This window comes from Rhinatrema bivittatum, chromosome 4 (assembly GCF_901001135.1).
Source record: "Rhinatrema bivittatum chromosome 4, aRhiBiv1.1, whole genome shotgun sequence".
Lineage (NCBI taxonomy): Eukaryota > Metazoa > Chordata > Amphibia > Gymnophiona > Rhinatrematidae > Rhinatrema > Rhinatrema bivittatum.
The window spans coordinates 470,869,864-470,885,156 of NC_042618.1; the positions used below are offsets into that span (position 1 = coordinate 470,869,864).

A 15,293-nucleotide genomic window follows, 5' to 3' on the forward strand; every position below is an offset into this window, starting at 1 on the left:
TCCAGGGTAGCATTTTTGGAAATGCTCTCTGTTGCACACACAGGACTCCAGACAGAGGCAAGATGAACTTCAGTGCCTCAATGCATGGATGTCACGATGGTGCAGGGAAGAAGGTTTGAGGTTTGTTAAGAACTGGGAAACATTCTGGCAAGGGGGAGCCTAGTCTGACAGGAACCAGGCTGCTGGCGCTAGCAGCATTTAAATTACATCGCGGGGAAAGCTGACAGTTGCTCAGAAGAACATGGTTTGGAGTGAGGTATATTCCAAGGATGCTTGCAAAAGCAGGGAAGTTAGAATATCCCAGTAGAGAGGCTGTGGTTAAGGCTGAAGTAGCCCAGGTGGATATAGATAAAGAGCATGCACAGGTGAATGATTCTACTCTATATGTATCCATCTCCTAATAAGCAAGCTGTGACTACAAATAGAAATAAAAGTGCACATAAAAAATCTTCAAAAATATCTGAATGCAAATGCCAGAAGTATGTAGGAGTGGAGAGTTCCCTGTACGTACCGGATCAGTCCAGACTCCTGGGTTTTGCTTCCGCACCAGCAGATGGAGACAGAGTAAGATTTGACAGGCTCTGCCATGAACACCAGGGTGCCACCCACAGCCTATGTCAGTATTACTCTGTCTCCAGCATGGCCCACAGTCTATACTGATTTAAAAAAAAAAAAAATAGCTAGGCAATGTTTTGTTTCACTTTCTTGTTTCTCATTAAGTTTAAAAAAAAAATTATTAGGAAGAAGTTTCAGAAGACTGAGAGCAACGCTGGTCTGAGCCTCCCAGGGGGTTGGCAGGTCCCGAGGGGGCCATCCCCCCTGGTTTTGTAGGCTGCTGATGCTAAGGGTCGAGGACCCTGCTAATTATTACCAGCCCAGCCGGGGTGATACCGGGTAGCCCGGCTCATTCACCCCAGCCGGACCATTTCAGGACCCGTCAAGGGACAGCGACAGGTGACAATAAAATCAGTATTGCGTCGTCCGGCGGTTTTTGGGGTTCGAGCAGTGGCAGTCGCGCGTCTCTCTCTTTCTCTCCCCCCCGGCCCCCCGATTGTGAATTGTTTTCTTGTGCTGGCCCGCTTAGCCATGCCATGCGGCTTGGCCTGCTCAGCCTGCGGCTCGGCGCGCGCCTCTCAAGGGACCAGATGGCATCCACCCCAGAGTCTTAAAAGTACTTAAACATGAAATTGCAAACCTTCTGGACTTGTGGCTTGGTATGAGGTCAAAAGAGCAAACAGAATGTTAGGAATCACCTGCAAAGCAATGGAGACAAAAATGTAGAATATCTTAATGCCTCTGTATCTATCCACGATGCGACCACAGCTTGAGTATTGTGTGCTGTTCTGCTCCCCCCCCCCCCCCCGCCCCCCATCTCAAAAAAGACAGAAGAACTAGAAAAGGAGCCGAGGAGGGTGAGAAAAACGATAAAGGGAATGGAATTGCTTTCCAGTGACAAGAAACTGTGCAGGGCGCAGGCTAGGGCTCTACAGCTTGGAGATGACTGAGGGCCTGCATGATAGAAGTTTATAAAATTATGAGTGGGGTGGAATGGGTAAACAAAGGATGGTTAATTTACCCTTTCAGATACTACTATAGTCATGGGACACCACTGGAAACTAACAACCAGCAGATTTAAAGCGCAGCGCACTATCAAGCTGTGGAATCTGTTGCCAGAGGACGTGGTCAAGGCGGCGAGCATAGCGGGGTTTAGAACAGGTTTGGACGAGATTCTGGAGGAAAAATCCATAACACATTATTAGCCGAGTGGACTAGAGAGAGCTCCTGCTCTCCCTGGGGAGTGAGTAACAGGAATTAGATCTGCTTTATTGGATCTGTCCGGTACTTGTGACCTGGATTGGCCATTGTTAGAGAGAGGATGCTGGGCTCAATGGACCCATTGGTCAGACCCAGCATGGCATTTGTTATACCATGTACTTAACTCTTTTTCTCTCTTGCATTGTAAGCTGTGACATTGCGTTCCCACCTTGTGCATTAACCTGCATTCCCCTGTGTACTTCTGTTCTCTTTCGTCCTCATGGGGTGCTGCTGTATTTTTTTCCCCCCTAGTGATATGCTGCCCAGCCAGCGAAACTCCTCTCAGTTTTCCCAGCCTCGAGGGAGCTCCTTCCTGTCTTCGCTGCTGTCCCAGAGTAAGAAGGGCCCTACGAGGTCCCCACAGTCATCGGGAGCCTCCCCAACACAGAGCGGAGCATTGCTGCTAGCTAAAAAGGAGCTGCCAAACAGTCAGGTATCCATCCAGAGCTCCAGCCTGCAGCTCGAGTGGGCGGGGGGGAGACAGCGGAGAGCCGAGCCAGAGCTTTCACATGGGGCATGCTCTGTGCAAGACAAGAGCTCGTGCATGGGGGCCCCGGGAGGACATGTTCTGAGCTGGAGCTCTCACACCCTGAAACCCATAAAGATCCGCCTGCTCGTGAAAGCGCTCCCCTCTCCGGCGGATGACAGAATCCCAGCTCTGGCCTCGTCCCGCGTGCCGGCCTGCACAGGGATAGCTCTGGTCCCCACCCACACACACACATCTGAGCCTTAAAAAGGAACCCACGTACTGGGACGTGAAGGCAGTTTAATAGTCACACATTTTAGCCTTCACGTTCCTTCCTTTGCATTTCAGAGCACCAAAGCCAAGGAGCCCTCCCCGGGCACCAAGGACGGAAAGGGCGTGGCCCCCAGCGAGCAGAGCGCAGTACAGCGGCAGCGGCGACTGCAGGATCACGGCAAGGAGAGGAAGGAGCTCCTGTCCAAATCGATGTCCCAGGTGAGGCTGCATCTCTAGAGCAGGCCCAGGGCTTTCCATTACAGCCTTGATTATCGGCACAAAGCTCCTCGACGGCGGTCGGCCTGCTGGTTGCTGTATTTTAGGGCTGCGGTGATGGGAGCAGCAATCTGAGGTCCCCAGCTTGATTCAGGCCATCACGCTGGGCCTGGTTCATCCTTTCCCATAAACACAGAGTGAGAACTGGTGTGTGTTTCTCAGCAAGTCACTTAACTTCCCACTTGGGTGGAAGCACTTGGGGAAGGAGCTGTGGCTCTCTGCGTATTATATTGTAAAACATGAGATACACTGACTCTTTCACTTCTTTGTCTCTTTTTCTTCTTAATAGTGACGTGCACATAAACAGATATGTGATAGGCAAATCACTTTGCTTTCCTCCGCCCTGTCCTCTGCTGTCTTTATCTGTTCTGCAGAAAGATGGAGAAAGCTCTCTCTCACTCAATGCACAATCAAGCTCTGGAATTTGTTGCCAGAGGATGTGGTTAGTGCAGTTAGTATAGCTGGGTTTAAAAAAGGATTGGATAAGTTCTTGGAGGAGAAGTCCATTACCTGCTATTAAGTTCACTTAGGGAATAGCCACTGCTATTAATTGCATCAGTAGCATGGGATCTTCTTAGTGTTTGGGAACTTGCCAGGTTCTTGTGGCCTGGTTTGGCCTCTGTTGGAAACAGGATGCTGGGCTTGATGGACCCTTGGTCTTCATTTTCTGTTTGTATTGTTCCCTAACTAAAATCACTAGGTAAATATTTTAGAAAGATTAATTCCAGTTTCCAATCTTGGTAAGCAGTGCTGGGATGTCTCAGGAGTCCTCCCTCCTCCCAGTCCTGAGCTCTCTGATGTGCTGCTCTCCTTCTGCATCACCATTTTTTTGTTGGCTTGGAACAGAGCAGTGAGAAGAAGGCGGAGAATGTCGTCCTGGAAGTGGAAGTGGTGTCTGAGTTACACAAGGACCAGACTCAGACAAAGCCTTCCGGCTGCAGCGTTGATGGTCTGAGAGGAAAGCCAGAGCAGCCATTCATTGTACTGAGCCAAGAGGAGTATGGGGAGCATCACTCGGCCATCGTGCACTGCAGGTACTGGGAATGCAGGGAGCGTGGCTGGGAGCGTGCACTGCGGGTATTGGGAATGCAGGGGGCGTCACTTGTCCCTCGTGCACCGTGAGGTCCATTGTGCACTGCGGGTATTGGGAGGGCAGGGAGCGTGCACTGCGGGTACTGGGAATGCAGGGAGCGTGGCTGGGAGCGTGCACTGCGGGTATTGGGAGGGCAGGGAGCGTCACTTGTCCCTCGTGCACCGTGAGGTCCATTGTGCACTGCGGGTATTGGGCAGGCTGGGAGCGTGCACCGCGGGTACTGGGAGGGCAGGGAGCGTGCACCGCGGGTACTGGGAGGGCAGGGAGCGTGCACCGCGGGTACTGGGAGGGCAGGGAGCGTGCACCGCGGGTACTGGGAGGGCAGGGAGCGTGCACCGCGGGTATTGGGAGGGCAGGGAGCGTGCACCGCGGGTATTGGGAGGGCAGGGAGCGTGCACCGTGGGTATTGGGCAGGCTGGGAGCGTGCACCGCGGGTATTGGGAGGGCAGGGAGCGTGCACCGCGGGTACTGGGAGGGCAGGGAGCGTGCACCGCGGGTATTGGGAGGGCAGGGAGCGTGCACCGTGGGTATTGGGAGGGCAGGGAGCGTGCACCGCGGGTATTGGGAGGGCAGGGAGCGTGCACCGCGGGTATTGGGAGGGCAGGGAGCGTTGCTTGTCCCTCGTGCACCGCGAGGTCCATTGTGCACCGTGGGTATTGGGAGGGCAGGGAGCGTGCACCGTGGGTATTGGGAGGGCAGGGAGCGTGCACCGTGGGTATTGGGAGGGCAGGGAGCGTTGCTTGTCCCTCGTGCACCGCGAGGTCCATTGTGCACTGCGGGTATTGGGCAGGCTGGGAGTGTGCACTGCGGGTATTGGGCAGGCTGGGAGCGTGCACCGCGGGTACTGGGAGGGCAGGGAGCATCACTTGTCCCTCGTGCACCGCGGGTATTGGGAGGGCAGGGAGCGTCGCTTGTCCATCGTGCACCGCGGGTATTAGGGATTCCCTGTACATACCTGGATCAGTCCAGACTCCTGTGATTTGCATCCCAGCCAGCAAATGGAGACAGTTTTACTGACACTGCTTCCTACTTCCTGGTGCCGTCTGCATTCCTCAGTATTTCTCTGTCTCCAGCAGATGGTAGGTGGTGCAAACCTGCAGCTCTGCAGTTGGGGAGCTAACTTAGGTTTATGAGCCTTCCTCCCCTGGGGGAACCATCCCTGTTGGTTGAGGTGGACGAGCTGGGGGTTGGTGACCCTTTTGTATGCTCGATCCTTGCTTCCTTGGGGTGTCCAATCTGGTAGTCCAGATCTCTCCCCTTCACGAGGCCACTGAGGTGGCTGCAGGCTCAGCATAGCTGGTTTTGGCTGTCTGTCCCTTTGTGTTTGGTTTTTTGTTTTTTTTTTTTTTTGCAGCTCTGTGTTCCAGCCTTTTTGATATTGAAGTTTTGTAAAGTTTTTTTTTATTTATTTATTTTTTTAAAAACAAGGTAAACGAGAGGCAAAGTAGAGATGGCTTCCTACCTCTACTGTTTGGTGGCTGGGGAGTTTTGCGTTGTGGTAGCAGAGTCTGCGGTCTGCTCAGCTGTTTAGTAGGTAAGCTCCTCGCCGCAGGTGCCATGGTATGCGGTTCAGCGTGGTTGCAGTTAAATCGTTCAGGCCTCTGCTCGAGCTGTTCTTCGCGATGTCGGAGGCCGCCCAATGGCCCAGTGGCCGTGAAAAAGAAGCTGACTCCTGCCTCTGTCCCTCCTGCGTGTCTGGGTTCGCACCGGGCGAGGCTCCTTCCTCCGTCTGCACGGGAATGGCGGCCAGTTTGAAGTATCATGCGGCCCTTGCCGCGCCGGCGGAGGGGAGGGGCATTTTCCCCTGCAGCTTTCCCTGGTGTGTTCGGACTCCAGAGAGGAGCAGGGGGGCGCAGATGGGGAAGAGGTTTCCATGCTGCCTATTTCTGGGTCCTTGCAGGTTTTGGCTGTTGCCTCTAGGCCTTTTTCTACAGATTTTCTCTTACTTTTACATGAGGCCTATTTAGCCCAACAGGATGCGGCTGCGTCCGGTCGGGGGACCTGGGACCGGCCTTCCGAGGATCTGGCGGCGGGTTCTAAGCCAGATCTTTTGCAAAGGAAGCAAGCAGCTCCTTTCTAATGTTTGTTGGGTCCTGATGAGTCAGAAGACTCGGAGGGTTGCTTCCTGTGCACGATCCGGTGGTGGAGCCGAATGTGGATGGCACGGATCCGGGGGAGATGACCATAAAGTGGTCTGTCTTTTTCGCAAGGAAGAACTGTGACCATTATGCCTCAGGTTCTTGCCGAGCTGGGTGTTAAGGTTCTGCAGGAGGACTCTGATCTAGAAGGGGCTGATCTGGTCCTGGGATGGGTTGTGGGGTCCAACAAGTTGGCAAAGAAACTGGTTGATCGGGAGTGGGGTACTTCTGATGCTAGCTTGAGGGTGGGGAGGGCTATGGCTAAGCTTTATCCTTTGCACGAGCAGGCATTGGACCTTCTTTCCCTTCCTAAGGTGAATGTAGCAGTATCAGCTGTTACCAAGAAGACAACTATTCCAGTTGTGGGATCCGCAGTTTTGAAGGATGTTCATGATCGGAAGTTGGCGGTGCTTCTCAAGAGGATTTTTGAGTTGTCTGCTCCGAGTTTGAGTGGCCATTTGTACCAGTTTTATGCAGCGGGCTTGTCTGCACTGGGTGCAGCAGCTTCAGGATGATCAGTCAAAGTCTGGCGAGGAGGCCTTTTAAGGTTGAATGCTTAAAGGTAACTGTGGCTTACGGGGCAGATGCTCTGTATGACCTAGTAAGGACCTTCTCAAGAATTGTGGTGTCTGCGAAATCGGCCAGAAGGTTGTTATGGTTGTGTAACTGATCGGCCAATGTGTCATCCAAGTCTCAGTTGGGATCTCTACCTTTCAAAGGCCGACTCTTGTTTGGAGATGACCTGGAGCAATTGATGAAGAATCTTGGTGAGAATAAGGTGCACAGATTGCTAGAGGATAAGCCTTAAGGGTAGGAGGTTCTTTCAGGCTCGATCTCGCTTTTGGGATAGTAGGAAGTCTCACTCAGCAAGGGGTGCTCGAGGTCCACAGAAGCTATTTTTTTCTTTCAGGAGCCAAACCTGAGGTCAATCTTTTCGAGGGGGCTGAAGACCTTTCCGGGATGCCACAAGTGGTTGCTTAGCACAATTTTACGAGGAGTGTGCCACAATTACCAAGGATGTGTGGGTCTTCAGTGTAGTAAGAGACGGCTATGCATTAGAATTTGCTCGGCCCATCCAGGATTTGTTTCTAGTTTACCCTTGCGGGTTCTTAGACAAGCAATTCGTGGTTCACAAGAGGCTGGACCAGTTGCAGAAGCTAGGGGCAGTAATTCCGATCCCCTGCGAGGAGCAGGATGTGGGAAGATATTCCATTTACTTCATCATTCCAAAAATGGAAGGCACGTTTCACCCAATTCTGGACTTAAAAGAGGGTAAATGCAGCGCTCAAGGTGCAGTGTTTCCGGATGGAGACCCTGAGGTCTGTTATGGTGGCAGTTCATAAAGGCGTGTTTCTGGCTTCTCTAGATTTGACACAGGTGTATCTGCATATTTCCATCCGGCCAGACTATTTTTTTTATTTTTATTTATTAACTTTTATTTACCGACATTCGTGAAGCACATCATGCCGGTTTACAAAGAACTCAGATGAGATACAGCAAAACAATATAGCAGTATAACAATATAGCAGTATAACAAAATAACTTTATAAACAATGTAATATAATATTACTAACCAAAAGAATAAAAGACAGAACTGAACAAAATAAAACAGTACAAAGGCATTACAAAAGGAACCAATGGAGCAGAAGATTGAAGGGGGGGGAGAGGAGGGGGAGGGCGATGGGGGGGAGGGTGGGTGAGGGTTTAAGGGGGGAGTGGGAAAAGGGGGGGAAGAGGAGAGGGAGGGGAGAGAACCAAAGTTAAAAGGAATTAAAAGGGAGAGAATACATAAGACTTAAAACATAAGACTTAAGAGGGGTATCACTTAAATAAGTAGAGTTGCGGAAGAATCGAAAAAAATCGCGAAGGCGGTGGAAACACTGGGAGATGGATTCTTCAGAGGGTATCAAGGGGAGGAGGTTTATCTATGGTTTCTGCGGTTAATGATTCTGGGTCAACATTTTCAGTTTCAGGCTTTTCCCTTTGGTTTAACCATGGCACCACGCACCTTCACAAGGTTGTGGTGGTGGTGGTGGCGGCTTTGCGTCAGGAAGGAGTTCTGGTGCACCCCTATTTAGATGACTGGCCTGTCAGGGCAAAGTGAGAGGATCTTTGTCATCAGTCTGTTCAGAAGGTGATCAAGACACTCGAGTTGCTCGGCTGGGTAGTGAAGTTGGCAAAAAGTCACCTGATTCTGTCGCAGTCTCTGGAATATCTAGGGGCTCGTTTCAAACTCAGTATGGCAAGGTGTTTCTCACGTAGGAGAGTGTTCAGAAACTGCAGGGCCAAATTTGTTGCTTGTTAGATCTTCCGGTGCCCATGGTCTGGGATTATTTGCAGGTAGTGGGCTCGATGGCTTTGATCTTAGAGTTGGTGCCATGGGCATTTGAATATATGAGACCCCTGCAGAGAGCTCTTTTGGCTCGATGGAACCTGCTGTTGGAGGAGTTTCATCTTCCCTTACCATTCGAGGGTGTCAGTAGGGGACAGCCTGTCTTGGTGGCTCCTCCGTTGCAGTTTGGTCCATGGTGTGGAGTTGTAGGTTCCAGATTGGGTGATTCTTACTACCGATGCCAGTCTTTCTGGTTGGGGAGCGGTTTGTCAGCAGCAATTGACTCAGGGCTGCTGGTCCGCGAAAGAGACTTCCTGATCTATCATTTGATTAGAGACCAGAGTGGTGCATTTCGCTTTGCTTGCTTTTCAGCCATTGGTGAGAGGTTGGTCGGTGAGAGTTCTGTAGGACAATACGATGATGGTGGCCTACATCAATTGGCAGGAGTAAGGTGCTGGCCCAGGAGGCTCAAAAGTTGATTCTTTGGGTGGAGCAACACTTGGAGTGGTTATCTGCATCTCACATTGCAGGGGTCAACAACGTCCAAGAGGATTTTCTGAGTCACAGACTGTTAGATCCGGGAGAGTGGGAGCTGTCAGATGGGACTGTTCCCAGGTGAATCTAATGGCGACTCGTCAAAATGCCAAGGCGTTTCGGTTTTTTAGTCAGAGAAGGGAGCACAGGGCCTCGGGCATCGATGCTGAGGTGGTGCCTTGGCCTCAAGCATTTCTTCTGTATGTTTTTCCTCCTTGGCCTCTGGTAGGCAAGGTTTTGCGATAGATAAAGAAGCACCCAGGTGAATTAGTGTTGGTGGCTCCAGAGTGGCTCCGTTGGCTGTGGTTTGTCAACTTGGCTGGTCAACTTGACCATGGACGGTCCGCTGCGCTTCGGACAGCTGACGGGTCTTCTTCATCAGGGGCCCATATTTTCTGACCAGGCTGCTCACTTTTTGTCTAGCAGATTGGATTTTGAGAGGCGGTGATTGAGGCGCAGGGGTTACTCTGATGCGGTTATTGCTACACTATTACAGGCTACGAGGAAATCTACTTCTCTTTCCTATGTGAGGGTCTGGAAAGTTTTTGAGTCCTGGTGTATCGCTAATGGGGTGCAAGCCCTAAGTGCTACAGTGGCTCATGTTTTGTTCTTTCTTCAAGAGAGTTTAGCTTTAAACTCTTAAGGTTCAGGTGGCTGCTCTTGGTTGTCTCCGAGGTAAAGTAGAGGGTTCCTCCCTGTCTTCTCATCCTGACGTTCGGTTTCTCCGGGAGGGGTGGGGGAGACAAAGAATTTGCGACCGCCGGTAAGGAGAGTTTGTCCATCCTGGAATCTTAATCTCGTCCTCGTTTTTCTAGTGGCCGTTTGTTCAGCTAGGAGACTCTGAGTTACAGGCTTTGTCTTGCCGTGATGCATTCCTGCAAATTTCGGACTCAGGGGTATCGCTGCGGACAGTACCTTTGTTTTTACCTAAGGTGGTATCGGCGTTTCATTTGAATCAGACTGTGGAGCTTCCAGCTTTTCCTGAGATGGGCTCCTCCGCACCTCACGCGAGGGAGCTTAAGTTGTTGGATGTGCGGAGGGCGGTGTTGAGATATCTCAAAGTAACAAAAGACTTTAGGAGGTCAGATCATCTCTCTGTTTTGTGGAGTGGTTCAAAAAGGAGGTTTTCAAGCATCTAAAGCTACTATTGCAGAGTGGCTCAAGGAGGCCATTGGGTCGCTGTATATAGCTAAGGGTCGTCTGATTCCTGAGGGTTTGAGAGTCCACTCTACACGTTCTCGGGCAGAGAATGCGTTCGAGGGCGGAGGCTCAGCTAGTTTCGCCACAGGAGATTTGCAACGCAGCGACATGGAAGTGTCTGCACACTGTCGTTTGGATGTTGGGGATCCGGCGTCCAGGTCCTTTGGAGAGAGTGTTTTGCGAGCGGGACTCCCCAGGTCCCACCCTAATTAGGGAGCTATGGTACATCCCAGGAGTCTGGACTGATCTTACCTGCTAATTTTCCTTCCTGTAGTACCACAGATCAGTCCAGAACCCGCCCATTCTATTGAGGGGGAGAGTCGTCCGCTCATTTTTTTTTTTTTGGCATGGAATACAGACTTGTTTGGTTTAAAAAAAAAAATGGTTTGGCATTTATTATCAAGTTCTTAGGTTTTGGGTACAGATCAATACTGAGGTACTGCAGGTGGCACTTGGGGTTATGTAGCAGTGTCAGTAAAACTTCCTCTGACTCAGTCTCCTGGCTGGGAGACAAACCCCAGGACTCTGGACTGATCTGTGGGACTACAGGAACGAAAATTAGCAGGTAAGAACCACTTTTCCTCTGTGGCTGCAGGGAATGCCACTATTTAATTGTGTGGGGGGAGGAGCCCAAGGAGTGTTGTCACTAGTACACACAGGCCTGAGTTGTTCTGATGTTCTCCTCTGTGCCTAGGGTGGATTGCTCAGGACGGAGAGTGGCCAGTTTGGATGTGGATGGGGTGATCAAAGTGTGGTCATTTAACCCCTTGATGCAGACAAAAGCCTCATCCATTTCTAAGTCCCCTCTGCTTTCTCTAGAGTGGGCAACCAAGCGGGACAGACTGGTGAGTGCCAGTTACATGCGTCTGCTATATAATTACCCACAGCAATGTGCATCAGCCTTCCTTTATACTGAGGTAGTCATTCTGCATGTGCACTTATACACCTCATGCACACTTACTCTTTGCATGCGCCAGTCTTTGAATTACCAATGTTTACACTGAGTAGGGACATGCCTCATCAGCCTCAGTAATCCACTCTGCCACCGATTCTGCATGCATATTTCACAATTGACATATAACAAGACATATTGCCTGATACTGGCTGAGAGTGGTAACACATGACCTAAGTCATGTCTTTATGGTATGTTTGTTTATTTATAAAACTTGTCGACCAAAGAACCTGGCCATATGATAAAAGCAGTTTACAGAAAGTCACATGCATGATTAAAACAAAACAAAAAAAAAAATCAATCCATAAAACAAAATATCAAAACACAAAGACCATAACAAATAACAAACTCCAAAAAAATTAAAAAGCGAAAATAACAAAACAAGTAAAGCCTGCTGCACCTAATCCCCCGTCACTCCTGTCCACAGGTGGCCAACCCCATCATCCCCTCCTCCAATTCCTGCTGTACTCCCTCAATGCTCACTGTTCAGAAGGAGGGAACAAATGTGCCTTGACCAATTCTTGGAATTTCAAATAGTTACATTCCTTTTTTACCATCACAGCCAGATCATTCCATATTTATTTATAAACCCGCTTTTGTCAGGATTCAAAGCAGAGAACAAAAAACACATGCATAAAAACCAGGTAATAAAATAAGACAGAAATGACATAAGATAAAAATAACAGAAAACGACATAATGCCAGTTCCTAGAAGACTCCATTATCCTGCAAATCCTCTAAAATGGGGTGGCCACCCAAGTTTCACTTAAGAAAGCTCTCAATGCTCCGTGTACCATAGACAATGATAGGTTATATATAATGTACGTAGTGACTGACTGACACCTGCCTTATAGTTCTGTGCAGGGAAAATACGTTTCTTGACATTCCTTCACAAAGGGCATGCCTGTCTGTTTGTTGCTGGAAGACTCTTGTTTTGTATCAGATGATTAAGAGGACCGAGATATTTTGGTTGGTTGCTAAGATAGAAAGGATAACCCTGGAGATGAAGGGGTATGCGCACTGGATTTCATCAGGTAGAGAGGGCAGCTGGACGGTTGGAGGTAGAGTGCTAGCTCCGGCTAATAGTGTTCTGTATATAATATCCATTGCTGTCAGTCTCTCTGTCCTGTCTGTATGGCTTCTTGTGCCAGCTTATTTCTGCTTCTCATTGCCTGCCGAGCACAAGGCTTCTAACTTTGCTGATTACGATGGCGTTGGCTGGCACGTTTACATGGAATGCAATGACAGACGCAGACTTCCAGACCCATCTAGTCTGTCCATTGACCCTACCTATCTTCATACCACAGACTTGGCCCTGCCTCTGCCCTTACCCTCCTTTCTCCACCCTTAGGGATCCTGTATGCTTCTCCCGTTGCTGTTTCTCGTTTTCTCTACATTAACGCCACCCTCTGGTTTTTGCTTGACTTTCGCCCATTAAAATCCGCTTACTGAACCCTTCTCCTCCATTTTGTTCCTCTTCTTGTGATCCTGATTTTTTTTTAAATACCGCTGCCCATGGTGTTGGAAGCCCCCTCGATTGTAAAATACTTTTAGATATTAACCGCCTGTATATAAAAAAAAAAATAAGTTTGTAAAAATATTCTCACGTGCTGCTTGTTTCTTCCTCCCGCTAACACGAAAAGCTTTTGCTGGGGAGTGGAGTTGGGACGGTCCGGCTCTATGATACCGAAGCCAAGAAGAGCCTTTGTGAAATCAGCATAGATGAAAGCGTGCCCAGGTAACCTGCTCTCCGTCTGCCCTCCATACCCCCTGGTAAATAAACTACAGCCGTGTGCGGCTTCCCCCACTGCTTGTGGATTTTCAGTCTTTGGAAGCCCGGGGTTCTCTAACGTTTTAGTGATCATCCCTACGCTGTGCGTTTTCCAGGTTAGCAGCACAATTTCCTAACCTCTGTTTCGTTCATATTAGGGTCTCCAAATGTACTGAAACATGAGTAAAAAAAACCTGTGCGCTGAAATTCATGCGATAAAGCATTAACTCCCGACGCGTGGTAACCTGAAAATGCATGCGCAGAAATGTACTTGGCGCACACAAAACACGGTTTATGCTGACTGTTGTGTGCACAAAACGTGTTGGGCCCAAAGCATTTCTTTGAGCATAAAGCATGTTTTATCTGGCGAGAACGTGGTTTGTGCGCACAAATCCTGACTGTAGGACCCCACCGCGCCATGAGCGCTGGGCTCGGCTCCAGCGACTAACACTAGACCCAGAAACCTTACTCCACCTCTGACCGATTTCCAGCGTGAAAAGAGCCTGCGTTTCGCCCGCTTTACCTCTCTGCGCTGGGGAGTAACGTCTAACGCTTTAAAGAACATGGGGATGAGTGTGGATTTACTCATGTTTGTGGGGGGGGGGGGGACCAGAGCAGTAACGTTTTGTAAAACATTAGAGAGGTAGGCGAGATGTAAAGGGATCCCAGCACCCCACGTTTTCCTATATCTTCTGGCCACAAAGGAGGGGCTCCCCCGTCTTTCTTTTTTTGCAAACCTGGTGTTAGAAAGTGGCATCCCCTTAGGGGTTTGTTGTCGCCCCCTGCATTAACTTTTTTTTAAAAGTCAATATGGTTAACCAAGTAACTTTAGGGCTGTGATTGCTCCAACCAGACCTATCCGGGCAGATTTCTCTGGTTGGATAAGCCTAAGCCCCTGTGCTGCCTCATTTTTTTTTTTATCTGGCTACATTTTAGCCAGGTAGTAACTCACCCCATTAAAATGTAATTGCTGAGAGAAGCGGGGTTTGCCCGGCTAACTTCAGACCTTTTAGAACATCAGCCTCCAGTGCCCTGCTGTCCGACGCTCTGTGCTCCACGAGAAGGAGCGGCTGGGTAGATTGCACGGTCGGCCTTCAGTGCATTATTATTTATTATTACAGGCTTAGTTTCGGTCCTTTAAAAGCTGTCAGAGTCTGATGGGCTACAGGGGCAGTTGTGCTAGTTGGGGAAATAAGACGCGTCAGTTTCATGGACTTGAGGATATTCGGGATGACCTTTTTGAAACCCAAGGTATCTCGTTACAAGGAGCTCCGTATCGCGAGGGGTTCTGGCTGGCGGAGCTGGCACTTAGTTCTGCGCACGGATTTCTGTTCCAGGATTCTCTCGTTGGCCTGCAGCCCAAGCGGTGTGTCCTTCGTCTGCTCCGCCGCCGCGCCGAGTCTGGACGCCACAGCACTGAGCACCGGGGAGAAGGGACAGAACCAGGTGCCAGGGAAGCTGCTTCTCTGGGATACCAAGACCATGAAGCAGCAGGTAATCGGTCGGTTATCTGGGAGGGAAGGGGGGTTCATGAACTCAGTGACTTGCAGCTTGCTTGTGGGTGCCAGGGATGTGGTGGTTACTTTCTCCAGATTGTAAGCCTTGTGGATCAGGGAGTGTCTTGCATGTAGAAATGAGAGACGGTGATTTTACTGCTGTTTAAAAGGTGGGTGGGTGAAGTTTAATTGACAGGAGTATATTCAGGTAAGATGAATAAGCTAAACTCTGAACCTTTTGAACAGAGGTGCTTGTTCTGTGTTGCGGAGAGCTCCCTGTTGGTTTTCTTAACGATTACTTTGTAAATGTCCCGCCTTGCAGTGTAATGATTTATTTTATTTAACATTTTTATATACCGAAATTCATGTAGCAAATTACATATCATTTCGGTTTACAGTATAACAATAACTAGCATGTAAGAATGCTTTTACATTTAACGGGGATAAAAACTTGGAGCAATGGAACAGGATCAAAGTAACAATAAATAATAGGATTTTTCGTGGGGCCAGAGATTAACTGGCTAAAGATCTGAGTGAATATTGAATTAACTAAGGGTAAGAACGGAGCTTAATTAGATTTATCATCTGTCGAGTTGGAGTACTAGCCTGAAAGCTAGTCTGTTGGTATGTAAGGTGATGACCTAGGAAGATCCACTGCATGAGTGACAAGCTTGGTCAAATGATCCATTAGCTGATAAACTCACGAATTGATAGATGGATTCTCTGTGACTGGACCAACGCTAGACGCATCCAGAGTTGCTTTTGTATAAGAGTCCTGTATGTGTTCTCCTCGTTCAGTTCTTCTTACGACGGTTCAGTAAAAGGTATTGCAGCCTGCAATTTTCTCTCTGGGGGCTGAGGGCTGGATTTCTCTTTTCTGCCATTTTTGTTTATGGTGGTATAAGCTGGGAACAATGGGATTAAATTGGGATACTTTCCTGGTATTTT

General features: G+C 49.3%; 1 protein-coding gene across 1 annotated transcript in view; it reads left to right on the forward strand.

Moving 5' to 3' along the window:
* WDR91 (WD repeat domain 91) overlaps positions 1–15,293 on the forward strand; it is a 36,476-nt gene that overhangs the window by 13,406 nt on the left and 7,777 nt on the right. Inside the window, exons 7-12 of the mRNA XM_029597238.1 lie at positions 2,068–2,248; positions 2,630–2,773; positions 3,677–3,864; positions 10,822–10,972; positions 12,722–12,816; positions 14,187–14,343. Coding sequence (XP_029453098.1) covers positions 2,068–2,248; positions 2,630–2,773; positions 3,677–3,864; positions 10,822–10,972; positions 12,722–12,816; positions 14,187–14,343 — 916 coding nt within the window. The remainder of the gene's footprint in view (positions 1–2,067; positions 2,249–2,629; positions 2,774–3,676; positions 3,865–10,821; positions 10,973–12,721; positions 12,817–14,186; positions 14,344–15,293) is intronic.